Source organism: Atta cephalotes, assembly GCF_000143395.1.
Source record: "Atta cephalotes unplaced genomic scaffold scaffold00001, whole genome shotgun sequence".
In the NCBI taxonomy this organism is placed as follows: Eukaryota; Metazoa; Arthropoda; class Insecta; order Hymenoptera; family Formicidae; genus Atta; species Atta cephalotes.
The window spans coordinates 1,146,808-1,164,539 of record NW_012130065.1 but is presented as its reverse complement, the minus strand read 5'-3'; the positions used below and the strand labels follow the sequence as shown (position 1 = coordinate 1,164,539).

At 36.1% G+C, this 17,732-nt stretch overlaps 1 protein-coding gene across 1 annotated transcript in view; it reads right to left on the bottom strand.

The window, feature by feature from the left end:
* Window positions 1-697: 697 nt before the first annotated feature.
* Window positions 698-17,732, bottom strand: part of LOC105617718 (twitchin) — a 95,417-nt gene continuing 78,382 nt past the window's right edge. Inside the window, exons 96-123 of the mRNA XM_012199275.1 lie at window positions 17,313-17,518; window positions 16,535-16,995; window positions 15,636-16,170; window positions 15,159-15,353; window positions 14,416-14,899; window positions 13,927-14,182; window positions 13,416-13,750; window positions 13,212-13,327; window positions 12,766-13,050; window positions 12,461-12,600; window positions 12,075-12,338; window positions 9,384-10,000; window positions 8,080-9,178; window positions 6,724-7,949; window positions 6,489-6,622; window positions 5,908-6,115; window positions 5,443-5,595; window positions 5,142-5,368; window positions 4,438-4,728; window positions 3,972-4,343; window positions 3,497-3,553; window positions 2,925-3,064; window positions 2,406-2,526; window positions 2,181-2,323; window positions 1,809-1,965; window positions 1,286-1,603; window positions 1,084-1,197; window positions 698-900 (exon numbers count right to left, since the gene is read on the bottom strand). Of these exons, the coding sequence (XP_012054665.1) occupies window positions 698-900; window positions 1,084-1,197; window positions 1,286-1,603; window positions 1,809-1,965; window positions 2,181-2,323; window positions 2,406-2,526; window positions 2,925-3,064; window positions 3,497-3,553; window positions 3,972-4,343; window positions 4,438-4,728; window positions 5,142-5,368; window positions 5,443-5,595; window positions 5,908-6,115; window positions 6,489-6,622; window positions 6,724-7,949; window positions 8,080-9,178; window positions 9,384-10,000; window positions 12,075-12,338; window positions 12,461-12,600; window positions 12,766-13,050; window positions 13,212-13,327; window positions 13,416-13,750; window positions 13,927-14,182; window positions 14,416-14,899; window positions 15,159-15,353; window positions 15,636-16,170; window positions 16,535-16,995; window positions 17,313-17,518 (8,857 nt within the window). The remainder of the gene's footprint in view (window positions 901-1,083; window positions 1,198-1,285; window positions 1,604-1,808; window positions 1,966-2,180; window positions 2,324-2,405; window positions 2,527-2,924; window positions 3,065-3,496; window positions 3,554-3,971; window positions 4,344-4,437; window positions 4,729-5,141; window positions 5,369-5,442; window positions 5,596-5,907; window positions 6,116-6,488; window positions 6,623-6,723; window positions 7,950-8,079; window positions 9,179-9,383; window positions 10,001-12,074; window positions 12,339-12,460; window positions 12,601-12,765; window positions 13,051-13,211; window positions 13,328-13,415; window positions 13,751-13,926; window positions 14,183-14,415; window positions 14,900-15,158; window positions 15,354-15,635; window positions 16,171-16,534; window positions 16,996-17,312; window positions 17,519-17,732) is intronic.

Sequence of the window (17,732 nt, the reverse complement as noted above, 5' to 3'; positions counted from 1 at the left end):
TAATATTCCGTTTCTCTTTCTTCGGACGCTATCGTGATGTGCCTGTTAAATAGCTGCGTGTACTCGAGTGTGTGCCGAGTCGCATAATACAGCAAAGCCGAATATTTTAGTGTAGTAAGTTGCGCGTGCTATCCGTAATGTTTGTGTGCGAAGACGGTGAATTTGGATTCTCGTCATGACAACGAGCTGTTCCTAATAATTTTCGTGGATAATACGACATCATAACAAATATATAGGAAGAAAAAAATATAGTGTTTCAAAATAATTTACAGACAGAACGTAAGAGAAAGAAACAGAGAGAGATTAATATTAGTCTTCCAGTTCTCTCTTCCTTTCTGTATAAAGACATCATCATACTCTAAAAATGTTTATTGTGGTCGAGCCGCTCTGGCTTCGATCGTATCGCGTGCGTTCCGATTAAATTTAGCAAAAGCGAAAAGATCAGAGTGTGGAAGATACAGTAACGATCGGTCAGACATCGTTACGGTACCCTCGAGTCGAACACGTATGAGAGCGGATGATATACACTCTTTTTAGAGAACATATTTGGAATAGATTCATCAAGGTATAGCTGTACTCTTCAATATTCACGAAATAATTCAGAAATATATTCTCCACGAAGAATATATCAAAGAAGCTCTAATTCTGTCGTCGACCGCGCTGATAATCGACGTATAACCCGGTACCAAGTTTGATTTCACAGCTCGCCGGGATTGACGACGTTAAGGGCAAACGCAGAGTTCGTTTCGCCTTTCTGACCGATCGCACGCGCCAAATATTGACCAATATCGCTGGCCGTGCACGTTTTAATGCCGAATTCGAAGGACGTGCTACCGTCCGAGCTGAAGTGATATCTGCTGCTCGTCTCGGGGATCGCCTTACCATCTTTCAACCAAGTCACTGAAAAATTCATGACATTATTAGCAACAATTTAGCTTAACAGAGAATAAAAAAATAGAAAAGGAAATTATAAAAAAATTATTTTAATTATTGAATTGCTATTACAATTTTTACTCTATTACATATTTACTTAAAATAATATTATTATAATACTATTATAATACTATTATAAAAATTTAGTACCTTTCAAAGGCGCGGTATCAGTCTTGCACGTGAAAGTAACCGACTCGCCTTCACTCACTGTTGCAGATTGTGGGAATGTCGCGAACGCTGGGCTTTTCGGCTCTTCGTTTAAAGCTGGAAAAATGTAGATAAAAATTAAAATGCAGTTCATCGAATGCAGATTTTTTTATTAAACGATTAATAATCATTAATAATTTTTTACCGAGTACGCTTAACGTGCACGACGAGTAGCTCTCTCCTGCGTCATTGAAAGCTTCGCACGTGTAAGTACCGGAGTCCTCGGGGAATATCTCAGCGATGATTAGCTTGTAGATATTAGCCTCGCTAGTATATTGAAAGTCCTTGCTAGGCTTGATCTCTTTATTATTATGCAGCCACACCACATCAAACTTCTTCGCGCCGATTATTCGGCAGCTAAGTGTCACAGCCTCACCATCTTTTACATACTTGCTCGTTAAGTGATCGACAATCTTCGGCGATTTATCGTCACTCTGTTTCTTCCTGGCGGCATTCTCCACAGCTAAAAAGAGAAGTTGGACTAAGCGACATGTCTTTCATAATTATTTTCTAATAAAATATAAATAAGATTATAAAAATAGCAAAAATTAAAATAAACAACAAAATTAAATCTCCACATAAGCAGATTGAATAAAACTATATTTGTGTATATTAATATTATTTAGATTAACGGTTGACATTGTTAATAATAATGCAGGTACTCTTACGTTTTACAGTCAGTTTACAGGATGTCGTGTCGCTGCCGATGCTATTAGTCGCAAGACATGCGTATTCGCCTTCGTCTTCAGGGAATACCTCGTTGATCGTGAGAGTGGCCACCCCATTCTTGTATTTAAGATCGACAATCTCTGACGAACTCAGCATCTATAAGAAAATTTTATCACACATATTATAATCGCTAATAGAAATATATCTTTCACACATAATTTTAATGCATTTTCTGAAAATAATTATCACAATCCTTTTCTTATATACTCATTAAATTACATGACAATTCTATACATCAATTTAATTCAAAAGATTAGATAGACATGTTAAATTTTAATGATAACAAATAGATTTCAAACTTATATATTTACCTTGCCGTCTTTACTCCAAGTAATTTGCGGCTCCGGATCGCCGTCGACTTTAGCTGTGAGTTCCAGATGTTCGCCATCGTTGATCGTGAGATTCTTTAACTTTTGAGTAAATTGCGGCTGTCTCATCGAATCGTCTGAGGGTACTTCAATCATATACATTAAGATTAAATAAATTTTATATTAAATAGTATAGCTATTCCAGATCTATTAAAACAATATTCTTACAGATGAGTTCTTTTGTGGTGCTTCTGGATCGAGACGGACTGCCAGTAGTGTCGAGTTTCGAGCCGTATTTCTTTATGCTTCGTTTATCAGATGATTCGTTTATTTTGACACTGGAGCTGTCCTACAATTATACAAAAAAGATGTATAAGTAATAGTATTTTAAACAACATTAAGAATCTTTATTTTAGACATATGTGAGAAATATAATCAATACTAGAAATTTAAAATGCCTATTACGATCGAAGTTGGATCTTCATTGAAAAGATTACAATATAGTATATATGCAAGTACATACATATAATGTATATTAATAATTCAAGATTGAATTATTTAAAGCAATGAAGATCCAGCTTCGACCGTAATAGGCATTTTAAATTTCTAGTGATTGTATTTCTCACATATGTGGTCTAAAACAAAGATTCTTAATATTGTTTATATTACATCGCCTAAAAGAAAGACGTTTCCTTATTATACCGATTATATTTTATATATAATCATAATCTTATTTTAAAGAGATACCTTATATGACGAGATTGTGGAATTATGTTTGCCATTGTACGAAGAGCTTGATTGGCTTTGAGTGGTTGTGGAATTATACTTGTGAACTGTTATGATCGGCGGTGGTGCTGGTTTCAGTGGTTGCTCGATGAATTTTCGATCTTAAAACATAATCACTTATTATGAACGAGTGACATACATTCAAATATAATTATATATGTTTATGTTTTGACATAAAATTTACATGATTTCATTACAAAAAGCAGTCTATAAATGAAACTAAACAAGCTAAAAAAATAAACGAAAGTTAATTCAACATGAAGTGCGTATATAGAATGTAAAAATGAAACAAATAAATATATAATAATTTAAAGGAAACTTTACCTACTCTAACTCTTTGGAATAGACCTAGCTAAATAAAATGAAAAGATTGTAAAATAATTATTTGTGAAAAGAATTAATGAAAAAATTTATACATTTATATAGTTATAACTATATAAATGTATAAATATATGTCTATCATCTAATGAAATATTATTTTTAATAATACAGGAAGAGGATGGCAAACAGGATACATTCTAAAACAGCTCTACCTCCGGAATGTAGGAGGTCGTGCACTAATTTTACTTGCTCCTCCGTTTCTCCAGTGCCTACAAACAAACAATTAATGAGATCTATTTTATTAGTAAATTTAATATAAATTTTACAAAAAATATCATTGACCTTATGAAATAAATCGACTATTTCGGAAAATGCAAATAAATCTTTAATTCAAGAATAATTCAAGATCTAATTTGAATACTCAAAATATATTTTATATAAATACTTTATATAAATTACAAAATTAAATCGTTTTTGTTCTTAGATCGTTAAACAAAAATTTGATTACAATAATGTATATTGATTATTAAGAAATTTGAAGATATAGTTCATATTTTTTAGTTTTTAGAATAACGATCTCAAATTATTGGCAATAATATTAGGTTCATATTATTGTTCAATTCCATGAAATAGTCCTCCATTCTTTATTTTTTTTATTTGATACTTAATCATTTATTTATATCATACCTTCTACGATGACTACGCAACTAGTCTCGTCTTTGCCATGTTTGTTAGTTGCCACACAACGATATTTGCCGCTGTCCTCCGGCTTGCAGTCAACGATCTCCATTGTGACGACGCCATCGGCGTTGCTCATGGGATAATTGTATTTGGACAATTCTTCTCTGTCCTTGTACCATTTCACGGTGGGCGGTGGATTGCCGCTCAGACAGCAGAGCAGTTTGCAAGTCTGCCTGATCTGTATGACACGTGGTCGCAACAGGAACGTGAAGCTCGGCGCCGACTCGATCGTCTCCAACCACACATTATAGCCAAGCGGTTCTCGTCTGCGTACAGGATGCAGCTCGGGCCTGTACTTCGGAATTTCTCTCGGCAGTGCTGAAAGAAATGGAATATATAGAAATGGAATAAATGAAAGAAATGGAATAAATGAAATATATATATATAAAATTCTGATAATAGAAACTCTTACGTTGTACATTAAGGAAGACGACTTCTTCACGGTAACCATAATGATTTTCCGCGCGTATAATGTATTCTCCTCTATCTTCCAACTTAACTCTGTTGATAATAAAGGTGTAATCGTCACCATGATATCGCTTCATAAATTTAACAGATTGCCGTAACTCTTGATTGTTATGTGACCAAGACAAGGTTGGTGCCGCAATCGCAATCACGCGACAAGTGAATTTCACACTCTGTCCTTCATAGGCGAACGCACTTTGCGGTTTGATGACAAATCTCGGTGCTGCTTGTCGACGATCTGTAAAAATAATTAATTTAAGAATTATATATTAGCGAGATTTTATTTTGTATATTAGTATTTATCTCAGGTATTTGATATTTATTATTAATATTTATTAATATACACACATATTAAGTATGGGAAAAAGTTCGTGGCGTTTTTCCCGTTAGATGTAACGCCACGAACTTTTTCTCATACCTAATATATATATATATATATATATATATATACAATTTTTTAAATGTCTGACAAATTAAACGTAATTGGAACTTTTCTGATGTTTAAATATACTTAATTTGTAGATGATATTTTTATTTTGTATTAGAATTAGTAATTGATTCATGTTTTAAATTGCTTCGTGTTTTCCGAGATAAACGTTTTCACTTCCATGAAAATTATAATTATTTATTGATTTTTATGCATTTACTCACCGAAGCAAGAATCATAAATTCTGTATTTCTCGATTAAAAGTTTCCTGAGCGATGAGTACTCGGCTAGACGACCGATGGGAAGGACATACTTGTCCCAATTTTCGTACTTGGCGCGCAATCTATCTCTGATGCTAAGGTAACGACTGTTGGCGATTGGATTGGTCCACTTGCTATGATCGCCGGTCAACCATGGATGAAGGAGACACTCGTGCGCAGTCATGCGCTTCCTGAAGGACAAAACACAGTAATATAAACGAAATAATAACAGAGAGAAGAGAGGAAGATTTGTGAAAAAACATACTCTTTATTTTTGACGAGTAGTCGCCTGATGAAATCTTTACCCTCTTCGGAAACATCGCGGAATGCCTCCTCGTCAAAGTCCCAATCGCATGCCTTCACATTTTTTAAGGTCTCGATGTCGTTATCACCGGCAAATGGTGAAAGACCGCTCAATCTATGCAAATGATGCATGCTAATCGATAGAGTTTCTTTTTTTTTTAATAAAATATTAATTAACATACAAATATACGTAAGTGTTATTTAATTTCAGTTATTTAATTTCAGAAATTTTCAATAATTGCAAATTGAGCAATAACTGCCTTAAATAAAATTAAATATTTTATTATTGTTATAAATTATTTATTACTGAAGTTTTGTTATAATTGGAACTATAATAGTGAACTATAATAGTGAAATAAATCGAACATCTCTCAAGAAACGCGAAATATTTTTCCGCTTCTATGTTATATGATAAAAGTCTACTTACAGGACATAAGCTAGTACACCACAGGCCCACATATCGGTATAAAAACCGACAGGTTCACGTTCAACAATTTCGGGAGCGGCAAATTCAGCCGTGCCTGTACTGATCTTTACTACTTCATTCGGATCGAGTTTAGTAGCTAGACCGAAATCAATCAGTTTCACATTCGTGCTGTTACGAGTTTGGCACATGATGTTCTCGGGTTTAATATCTGAAAATAATCAAATATTACATAATAAAATAATAAGAATTTAATAAATTAGTTCGCAGTATTTGTATAAATAGCATCTAAAATTTAACATATAAAGAAGAAATTTTTGAAGAAATTTTCGATTTAGAACAAAAATTATCAGTATGAAGAACAGATATCATAATTTATACTTTATTTTATATTGGCATTATAATCAACGATAAAATGATAATTTGTTTGTGGAATTCATTGTTAATGTTCGAAAAATATTTCTTTTTAAATGTAGATTTAAATTTGTATTAAAATAAAATTTGATTAAACCTTAAATTAATTAATGAAATTTATAACAAATTCCATGTATTATAAAAAAATTGTCAAAATATTTATGTCTTACCGAGATGGATAATGTTCTTCTCGTGCATATGCTTGACGCCCTCACAGATCTGCCTCATATAATTAATGACTTCCGCCTCGGACATAGTATAACCCTCGGCCGTAATCCTCTCGAATAGTTCTCCGCCGGACAAGCTAATGAAATAAATAATCGAGATCAAGAACAACGCAAATCCATCATAATCCGCCGTCGGATTTAATAGCAAACGATTCTTTTGTCCAAAGTGAACACTTACAATTCGAAAATTAGCACCATCTCATCATCATCTTCAAAGGCGTCGTGCAAGTTGATCAGCTTGGGATGATGCAATTGATTCATGATGTCGATCTCCTTTCTGATTAGCTCTTTCTCCATCACATGCGATACCGGGATAAATTTAGCAGCGAAAATGTTACCGGTGGTCCTCTCGCGGCAGCGGTGTACTACGCCGAACGCGCCAGTGCCGATCTCCTCCAGAATGTCATATTTGTCGTAGACTGATGTGTGCTTGATTTCAACTGGCTGCGGCACGTATTTACTATACACGTCGAACACGAACTGGTCGTAATCACGCGGTTTCTCATCTTCGCGACCACGTATTTTCTTGCCGCTCGCGTCCACCTCATATTCTTTCTTCTTGAACTCGCGCTTAATCACGCCCTTCGTAGTAATCAACGGCGTCACTTCACTCGGATCCGAACGACCGTAGATGTTCTCTGCACACACCCGGAAATCATATTGCTTTCCAGGACTAAGACCGGTTACTGCAAGTGTGCAGAAACGAGTGTTGCCAGCACGGATCCAGCTGCTCATCGGATGCTCACGCTTCTCCACCACATAGTTGGTGATGTTACTGCCACCATCCCAAACTGGCGGCTTCCAGCTGACTGCTAGCGAGTCATGACCAACATTATCCACTTGCGGGAATCTGGGTGGATCTGGACGATCGCTGATCTGAATCTTGATGATGGCTGTGTCCTGACCGAGATCATTTTCGGCGGAGATGCGATATGGACCGGAGTCCATACGACTGCCATCACGTATCGTCAACACAGCGTGCCGCTCTTTTATTTCGACAGCATAATGTCCACCAGACTCGATTACTTCCCCTTCGCGTACCCACGTAATCTTTGGTTTTGGATAACCGGTAAAAGGAATCTTGATGACGACATTCACACCTTTGTCGAAGAAGGCAGTGTCACGGAAACGTGGCGGCACGTTTAGCTTCGGCGGTGTCTTGATGAAGAGTTCACCCTTGGTAGATTTCACACCGCATTTATTTGCTGCACGGCAGAAATATTCATCGGCATCCTCACCGAACACGTCATGGATGATGAGATTGTGGGTATCGCCCTCGGAATAGATGTTGTAGCGACTACCGCTCACAATCTCGCGGGCGCCCTTGAACCAAGTGATATTTGGCTTCGGTGTGCCGATAATCTTGCATTGGAAGTGGGCATTGTGATTCTGGACGCAATTCACCTGATGAAAAGAAAATGAAAAAAAGATAATTACATCTTTTGGATCAAATCGCCTACATTATTTAAAATCTTAGTTACTTACAATCTTAATTACTTATTAGGTGCAAGATGCAAATTGAGGAAATACAAACCTTCTGAAGAGGTTGAATGATTTCCGGAGGCTTCGCTGCTTGTGGATCAACAATCTTCACAGAGGTCGAAGCTTTCGATTCAGGACTAAGTCCTGCAATATTTTGAGCAAATACCCGGAACTCGTATTGCCTTCCTTCGATCAGATTGCTGATATTGATCTGCGTTGGCAGGCAGATACTGACGTTTACACGCTGCCATGCCTGACTGCCAACTTCTCTCTTATCGATCCAGTAACCCTGGATTTTGGCACCGCCGTCCGTTTCTGGTTTTTCCCATGAAAGATTGACAAAATCTCCACCCACTTCAATGACTTTAGGCGTACCGGGTGGTCCTGGTGGATCAAACGGTGCCTTGGCCTTAATCGGGTTAATGCCCTCTAACGGCGGGCCCATGCCGTTGTCGTTGGCGGCCATCACTCGGAAAAGATACTCCTGACCCTCGGTAAGTCCCTGCACGACGAAAGTACAGTCTTTACAGAAGGATGACACAATGATCCAATGCGTATGGCTGACATCACGACGCTCCACCACATAATGGGTAACTCGAAGACCACCATCATATTTGGGTGGATGCCAGGACAAGGTGCATGTATGCTTATCGATATCAGAAACATCAAGCGGTCCAGTTGGCGGTCCAGGCAATCCAGTAATGTATACGTTAAAAGATGCGCTGACGCTGCCACTGTCGTTCGAGATGGACAAATCGTAAATGCCTGCATCGTCCTTTTGGATATCTTTGATGAAGATAATTAGATACTCGTCGAATACAGTATATTTGATATGTGTTGTCTCCACGATTTGGCGACCATCTTTCTTCAGAGTCACTTCCATCGGTTGATCGCCACTGTAGTAAATTTTAATCTTCGTGTTGTCGCCTTCCGGTAGATAGAGATCGTTCGGCATGCGCTCGATGCGTGGCGGCGTACCGATCTTTAGCCTGCACGTGGTCACGGCGACGCCGAGCGGATTCGAAATCTGGCAGCTATAATCGCCATCGTCTGCGTCCCATACTTCGGATATCACCAATCTATAAATGCCATTTATTGCTTCGGCGCGGAAGCGACCTCCTAAAGTGATCTCACGACCGTTCTTCAGCCACCTGAACATATTACAAGTTCAAATTATAATAATATTATATCAAAATTAACAACATATTATAATAATAATATATATAACACATGATATATTAAAAGATACATTTTAATTATTATGATACTAGACTTATAAATTCCTAATTCCATTTTAATTTGTATAATAAATCTTATTTAATAATAAAAAACCAGCAAAAATAAATTTTTGTTAACCTGGCAGTTGGCAGTGGTTTACCCGTAGCCTCGCATTCGAGAACAAGAGTCTTGCCAAGTGGTATAATCTGACTGATTGGCAGGTTTCTGATAAACTCCGGTTTCTCACCACCCTCGACCTCGCAGATTTTCACTGGGGTAGTGCATGAGCTTGGTTCGGATCTGCCAGCCGCGTTCACCGCAAAGATCCTGAACTCGTAGTCACCTCGCTCAATTAAGTGCATGACCGTGTACTCGGTATCGACGACATTATACTCATTACACTTGGACCACATCGCACTGCCCACCTCGCGCTTCTCGATCACATAGCCAGTGATCCTACTGCCGCCGTCAGATACGGGCGGTTCCCATCGCAAATCAACGTAATTCTTGCCAACCTTGGTGACTTGTGGCGTGCCAGGTGGCGATGGTACGTTGAACTTGCTCTTGAGTCTAAACGGTGCAGATGGTGGGCTTGGTTTACTGAAACCGGCCGCGTTCTTTGCGCGGATTCTAAATTCATACTCATGACCGCTCATCAGACCATAGCACACGTATGTGGTATCCTTGAAGAGATAATCATTTGCCACGCGCCATTGCACATCTTCAGCGGGATCGCGGAACTCAATCTTATAACCCTGTAATTGATATATTATATTAATATAATGTTATATTAATACATAATATATAGAATACATAATATTAGAATAATTAATACATAATAATACATTGTAGAATTAGAATAATACATAAGAATAATACATAAGAATAATACATTAGAATAATATATTAGAATAATACAGTAGAATATATTAGCACTGTTACATCAATATCAAAAAAAGTTTCAACTTCGATAGTACGAAAGAAATTTTTTAATTCAAGGATTTATTTGATATCGAGCTTTAAACAATGCAAAATTTTGAATAGTAGCCCATCACAAGCGCGCGTTATACGCAACTTCAATTTATCTTAATTTTTACAAATTGATGTATACGATAGATTATATTAAATTAACATGAATCCCTAATAAAATGGCGTTTTAATTGTTGTGATTGGTCTTTTTGTGACGGAAGAAAATCTTTCAATTTCAAAACATTTCAATCAACACTTTATATTTACATTATTCGATACACATATTTACTCAATTTGTAAATAACAACAAAAAACATTATTAATCATTTTTTCCTTCAAATTTTAATTTTTAATCTAAATCAACCTAAAAACTCTTTACGTACGCCATATTAGATTAGACACTTTTTAATTTCAAATTTTAAGTTCAAAATCCGCGTCAATGAAAAATCCTCTCTTGTATGTGTCTCTCTCTCTAAATATCTACCCTCTCCGTTTAGGACTGTTCATAGGAAGAAGCTACTAATCGTGAAATGTTAATCATGGGACAATATTCATATATCTTGTTTATATTAAAACTGTTAAATATAATATCTTAAGATGCTAATACAATTTTCGTATTGACGTATGACATCTTAAGATTTTACTTAAGACAATCTTAAATGCAAGAATAGATTATAAATATCGATCTGTGTTGTGTTGTGAAATTGGTACTGAATCTTCCCTTATTCATCTCTAAATCGTTAAAAATTGCAAAATTATATCTTAACTATGCAATATATATCTTAACTATGCATATATATCTTCGATTTATGCATTTTATGCATTTTTGCGCTGCAACTTTTAAAGAACTTCCCTCTTGGAGTAAACAAACCTAATTATCTCTAAGTTGATTAAAATTACAAAATTGTGCTTTATAACTATGCAAAATATATCTTCGATTTATGCGCTAATATTTCCAATAATTCCGATTTTTGCGCTACACCTTAAGGAATTTTTTTCTTAATACAAACAGACATATTCACCCCTAAATTGTTTAAAAATGCAAAATTACACTTTTTAACTATGCAAAATATATCTTCGATTTATGCGCTATCATTTTCCAAACAATTTCGATTTTTGCTCTACAACCCATTTCTCTCTTGGAGCAAACAGATCTATTCATTCCTGAGTCACTTAAAATTACAAAATATTATCTAACACTAACAAAAAATATCTTCGATTTATGCGCTATCATATCTAAGCAATTTCAAGTTTTATGCTGTAACTTTTAAAGGACTTCCTACATCTGTCTAGCCGCTCCCTCCCTCCACTTAACCAAATTTTATGAATATATTATATAATACTGTGCTATTTATGAACTCTCAAAATCCGCAAAATATTTTTACGCTCATTTTGTTTAGCTAAAAAAAATTTGTTGTGAGAGATTGACTAGGCTGTCAATTAGCTCTCCCTTCTCCCCCCCCCCCACCACATATTAATAACAATCGATTTGGAAAATAAAATATACTAGATTTGTGTCCTATATATGTTTCATATTCACATATTTTCAATTTTTGCGCTGCATCCCATTTTGAATTTTCAAATTTTGAATTCGCATTCAGAATCAGAGATAAAAAAATCGAACATTTTGCCGAAACCGAGCGACATTTAGCATTTCCGTCCACCACATTGGTTTAGCCGTTTTAAATTTTCAAATTTGAATTTCGGATTCGAAATCAGCAACCCCAAAAATCCTTTAATGTTAAATTTCAACAAAAGTACTAACAGCCTCAACGAAGAAGCTTCAGGCAATACAGCAATTTTAAGATAGGATTTTATAATAATTCACATCTCAATAGATATAAGTTTTTTTTTACACACCTGAATACGAGAACCACCGTCGGATAATGGTCTTGACCAGACCACTGTAGCATTCGAGGTATCCCAGTCGATGATACGTGGCTGTCCAGGTGGATCTGGCACCGTGAATGGGAATTTAGCTGTTATCGGTTCATCAGCTTGCAATGGATCAGATATGCCATACTGATTCTCTGCTCTTACGCGGAAGTTGTACGTGCGATTCGGCTCCAGACCGATCACATCATAATGCGTGCTTCTCACAAAGCTGCTAAGCTTCACCCAGAACTGAAAGAAATTTGAAAGAGCAATAAAGATATCGATATCTGATGTCACATTTTATGTCATAAGAAAAAAATAATATTATTTTCTTTATGATTATTCTTTTGAATTTCTTAAACAACACTTACGCCAGCCGGATCTAGTTTCTCGACTATGTAATTCGTGATTGGCGAACCACCATCATCGAAGGGCGGTTTCCATGTTAACGTACAGGTTTCCGGAGTGATATCGGAGATATCCAAAGGCGCCAAAGGTGGTGACGGTTTGTCTAAAAAGGAAATCTTCTCTAGTATAATCTGCATAATGTTTATAAAATCAATATAGTTCGAAAAAAATTTTCAAAGTTATTTTGCTACTTTCTAAATACGATTGTCTAGAATTTAAATCCAGAATATAACTTAAGAAATGAGATGATGCGTAGTAGGATATTTACCGACAACTAAGACCTTGCATGAGGCGGAATCCGTGCCGACAGTATTTGTGAGATATATCGTGTACGTGCCAGTATCCGATCTCTTTGCTTTTTTGTTAATAAACTGTGAAGCTACATCGGTTGTCTCGAATTTGATCCTCTCGCCAGTGAGAACCTCTTCGCCATTGATAGACCAATTCGGTCTTGGTTTGGGATTTGCTGTATACGGTACCGTAATGGTGAATGGTTCTCCAGCAATCACAGTCATATCGCGAATGCTGAGGTCGCTCGTGATCTTTGGCGGGACTGTAAAAAGATTGATGTTGAACATTTGAATCAGCTTGTGAAGAATCAATTAATGACGATAAAAGTTAATTTAAATATATTAATAGTTTTACATATTTTAATTACAAAATATATATTTTTTTATTTATAGAATGAAATGTTTTTAAGTAAGATATATTTACATGGTGCAGCGCTGGCGCGAATAACATCGGAGTTGGAACTCCATGGTCCGCGACCGGCGGCATTTTCCGCAGCTACCCGAAACTCGTAATCATGATTTTCAATCAATCCAGTAACCCTAAGAGATCAATGAAGAGAATTGTTTAAACTTCTTGTTAAGATTATAGATGTTTTTTCAAGAACATATAGTAATACAAGTTACTCACTTGTAAGTGGTGTCATGTACCAGAGCCGGTGTGGCTTTGACCCACTTATCTTCGTTCAGAAGACGTTTCTCGATGACGTATCCGAGGATCGGCGATCCACCGTCATGACGAGGTTTGGTCCAGGTAATGGTGATGCTATCCTCGGTGGTCTCCACACCGCGAGGTGTGCCAGGTGCACCCGGAGGATCGAACGGGTGTCGCGCCTTAATTGGATCGATTGTTGTCGCCGGATCCGACGTACCATACTGATTCTCCGCCATCACCCGGAACTCGTAGACTTGACCGACCGTTAAATTTCTGACTCGAACAAACGGTGTCGTAACATAGCTGCTTACCTGCAAGTTTTTTTCTTTAGAATTTTTGGAAAAATCTAGAATGTCCATTCTATTGTAGAATCTAATATAAAATTATTTTCAAATTAATTTTTCTCTATTCAGTTTTCTTTTAATTAATCCTTCCTCTTATTTCTTTTATCCAGATATCATGATAACGATTTTGATATATTTCTTACCTTGGACCATGTGACAGCCTTCAATTCCTTCTTTTCGATCACGTAATTAGTAATGTCAGCACCACCATTGTCCTTGGGCGGATTCCAGAAAAGAGTAAGAGCATCGCCACCGAATTCATCCGCGCGAAGATTTTCGGGTGGACTAGGACGATCGAGGACCTTGACGTTAACGGTTGCTGTATCAAATCCAGATGAGTTGCGTAACTGGAGTCTATACTGTCCTCCATCTGAACGTTTTGCATTCTTCACTACCAGACTGTAATAAAAAAATCAATTAATATAACGTGTAACATCATTATTATCTTCGTTAGTCACCGAGATAAAGAAGAATTCTAGATTTAGATATTTCATATATGATCAGAAATTTCTTCCCAATTAACAAATTATTAAATGATTTCTATCATATTATAGTTATATATTTATTAAATATTAAATTAATAAACTTTATATCTTATTTTAATTCTTGTTTTTTCAAAAGAAAACACACACCTGGCAAAATCATCAGCTAGCTGTTGATGCACACGTGGATCGGTTTCATCCTTAATGACATCATTGGCAAACCACGTGGCGGTCGGTTTGGGGAAGCCAATGTAAGGCACGTGAATAGAAAAGTCCTCGCCGGCGCGAACGGTAATGTCGCGAACTCCACCAAGGTCCATAACTGGTTTGTTAGGTTGTTCTTCGATGACAATTGGATTACTGGGTCGGCTCGGGTCGCTGCTACCGACATCGTTCACTGCAAATACTCTGAAGAGATACTCCTCGCCCTCTTTTAAATTTGGCACAGTATATACGTTGCTCGGTATGGGCGCACCATTTACATCTGACCAATCGTCATCACCCTTAGCCTTCTTTTGGATAATATATCCTCGAATTTTTGAACCACCGTCGCTTCGCGGTGATCGCCAGCTTAGGGTCACTGAATCCTTGGTGATCCTGTCCGCCTTGGGCGGCTCAGGTGCATCAGGACGTACTACAATGATAATGTAACTAAATATCAGAAGATGCATATAATAATCAAAAAATTAAATTAAAACATAATCAATATTTATAATTATAAAAATAAAATTCCGAATTAAAACTAATATTAACAATTAGATTTAAACTAAGATTAAAATTAAAATAAATGCTAGTGATAAGAAGCATTCAACTTATAACGTTTTAAAATAAAATTAATTTTTTGTATCGCGTTTATTATAATATATTATTATGATTTGTTGAAGTATACTTACAGCGTTGATGTCCGGCTATGATTGGTTCAGTGGGTTTGCTGGGTTTTCCAGGTCCAGCCTCATTAACAGCACTTACTCTAAACTCATATCGCGAACCTTCGTGAAGATCCTGCACGGTAAATGTCGTGTTTGGTGTCGGGTAATTGTTAACCTTCAACCATTCACCGCCGCGCTCACGCTTTTCCACGTAATAACCTAAAGAAGATAATATAGATAGTGTGAGTTAAATGTAAATTTCTACATAGTATTTCCATCAAAAAAATTAAATTAAACTTTCTATTATATATATATATATATATATATGTATATATATAATTTTAATAATTTACTAAAGAAGTACTTTAAATTTAATTAATAAATTTTATATTACATTAAATTGTAGGTTTAATGTAATACAATGTTAAATAATAAACATTAATTATCGTATCTGGATTTAAGAGACCAACAATTATACAGTAATTTATTGCGATAACTTACCAGTTATAGGCTTTCCTCCGGTATTGATAGGTGGATTCCATGCCAGACTGCAACTATTAGGAGTGTAACCAAGAATTTCAGGTTGATTTGGTGCATCCGGTGGATCATACGGACTCTTGGCGATTACGGGTTTGCCCTCCAAGGGCTCTGATACACCGTACATGTTCTCAGCACGGACTCTAAAGACATACTTTTTGCCTTCAGTCAACCCCTTCGCCGTAAAGTTCGTCCTGGGAACGTATCCCGGCACTTGTCGCCAATTGTCAGAATCATAATCAGAAACCTCGACAATGTAGTTCGTGATATCAGATCCGCCATTGTCCGCCGGTGGGTTCCAGGACAGGCCGATGGATTCTTGCGTCGTGCCAGTGTATTGCAAAGGACCCTGAGGTGGTCCAGGTTTATCCACAACTATCACTTCGATGTCAGCTGAATCTTTTCCATGCTCATTCGTCGCCGTCACGGTATATATGCCACCGTCATCTCGCACGGATTTTTCGATCAGAAGTTGTGTTCGATCGCTCTTAGTCTCAGTCTAAGAATATAATAAAAATAAAAAAATGTACATGCACAGTAAAGAGTAAAGACTATTATAAACTAAGAAATAAAAACTAAGATATGAATTGAAAGAAACTCTACAAGAATAAAGACAAGGAATAAAATCTAAAATTTATGTTCCATAAATATAAAAAAAATTGTAAAAGAAAATCTTTATAAAAATTTTTTTAATTAATAAAAGCATTTAATTTATAATTATTATTCACACACAATAATTATTAATAATTATTAATTTGTCACATAATTTGATTCAATTAAATTCCAGTCAAATTAATTTAATAAAAAATTATTTCTTATTATCTTTATTGCAATTCTAAAATTAAATTGAAAAATAAACCTACAGATAGGCGAAGAGTTTCCATAAGCGATCTTCCATCCTTGGTCCATTCGATCTTTGGCGTGGGCGCGCCGGACAATGGTATGTTGACATTGATTGGTTCTCCAGCGCGGACCTTGATCTTACGTCCAATTAGAGCATCCAGATGAAGTTTCGGTTTCTCCTTCATAGGTTTAGCCGTGAACACGGATGAAGTCTCGCTCGCTTTTCCGGCGCCTGCGGCGTTTATAGCCGATACACGATATTCATATTGATGACCCTCGGTCACATGATCATCGTAATATTCAGGATATCTGACAGGTTCTTTGTTCTGCTTTATCCAGCGACCTGTAGCACGATCACGACGCTCCACATCGTAACCAATGATCTTGGAGCCGCCGTTGCTAATAGGTGGAGTCCATTTGATCTTGATGTGATCTTTATCGGCGTCCACGCATTCTGGCTTGCCGGGTTGTCCAGGAACAACTAAGCAATTAATTGAATATAACAATATGTTAATAAAGTAAGAAAACAATAAAAAGTAAACGTTTGAAAGAATTTAGATAAATTTCCATAAATTTATGAACTCGGAGAATTCAATATAAAGATATTAATTTTAAATTGTTCATATTAAACAAATGAGCAATAATTTTAAGTCCTTAAGGATCGATTCTAAAAAATATCATACTTAAATATATAATTAATGATCTTATAATAGTTTTAGAGTTGTTTCAATTGAAGTAATTATAATTTAAAACTAATAGAATTAATATTAATAGTACTATTCTATTAATAGTATTTACCGAATTGATTTTTGGCAACAACAGATCGATCGGTGGTCAATGGTTCAGAACGACCCTGAAGATTTTCTGCAGACACGCGAAATTCGTAAGTAGTTCCTTCTAGCAATCTTGGCACAGTAGCATGATTATACTTGGGATTGACATGTGTAACTGCAGGCACCCAACCACCACCATGCGTGAGATCGCGCTTTTCAATGACGTATCCACTGCAAAATATAGAACAAACATGTATATAAAATTATTTTGTGTACTATTAGTGCTATTCTTTTTTTATATGTATATATTGTATAACACAAATTAACATAAAACTTATAATTTTAATGATGATTTCATTATAGAATTATAATTTAATAAATATAGAAAGAGAGAGAGAGGAGGGGGAGAGAGAGAGAGAGAGAGAGAGAGAGAGAAGAAGAGAGA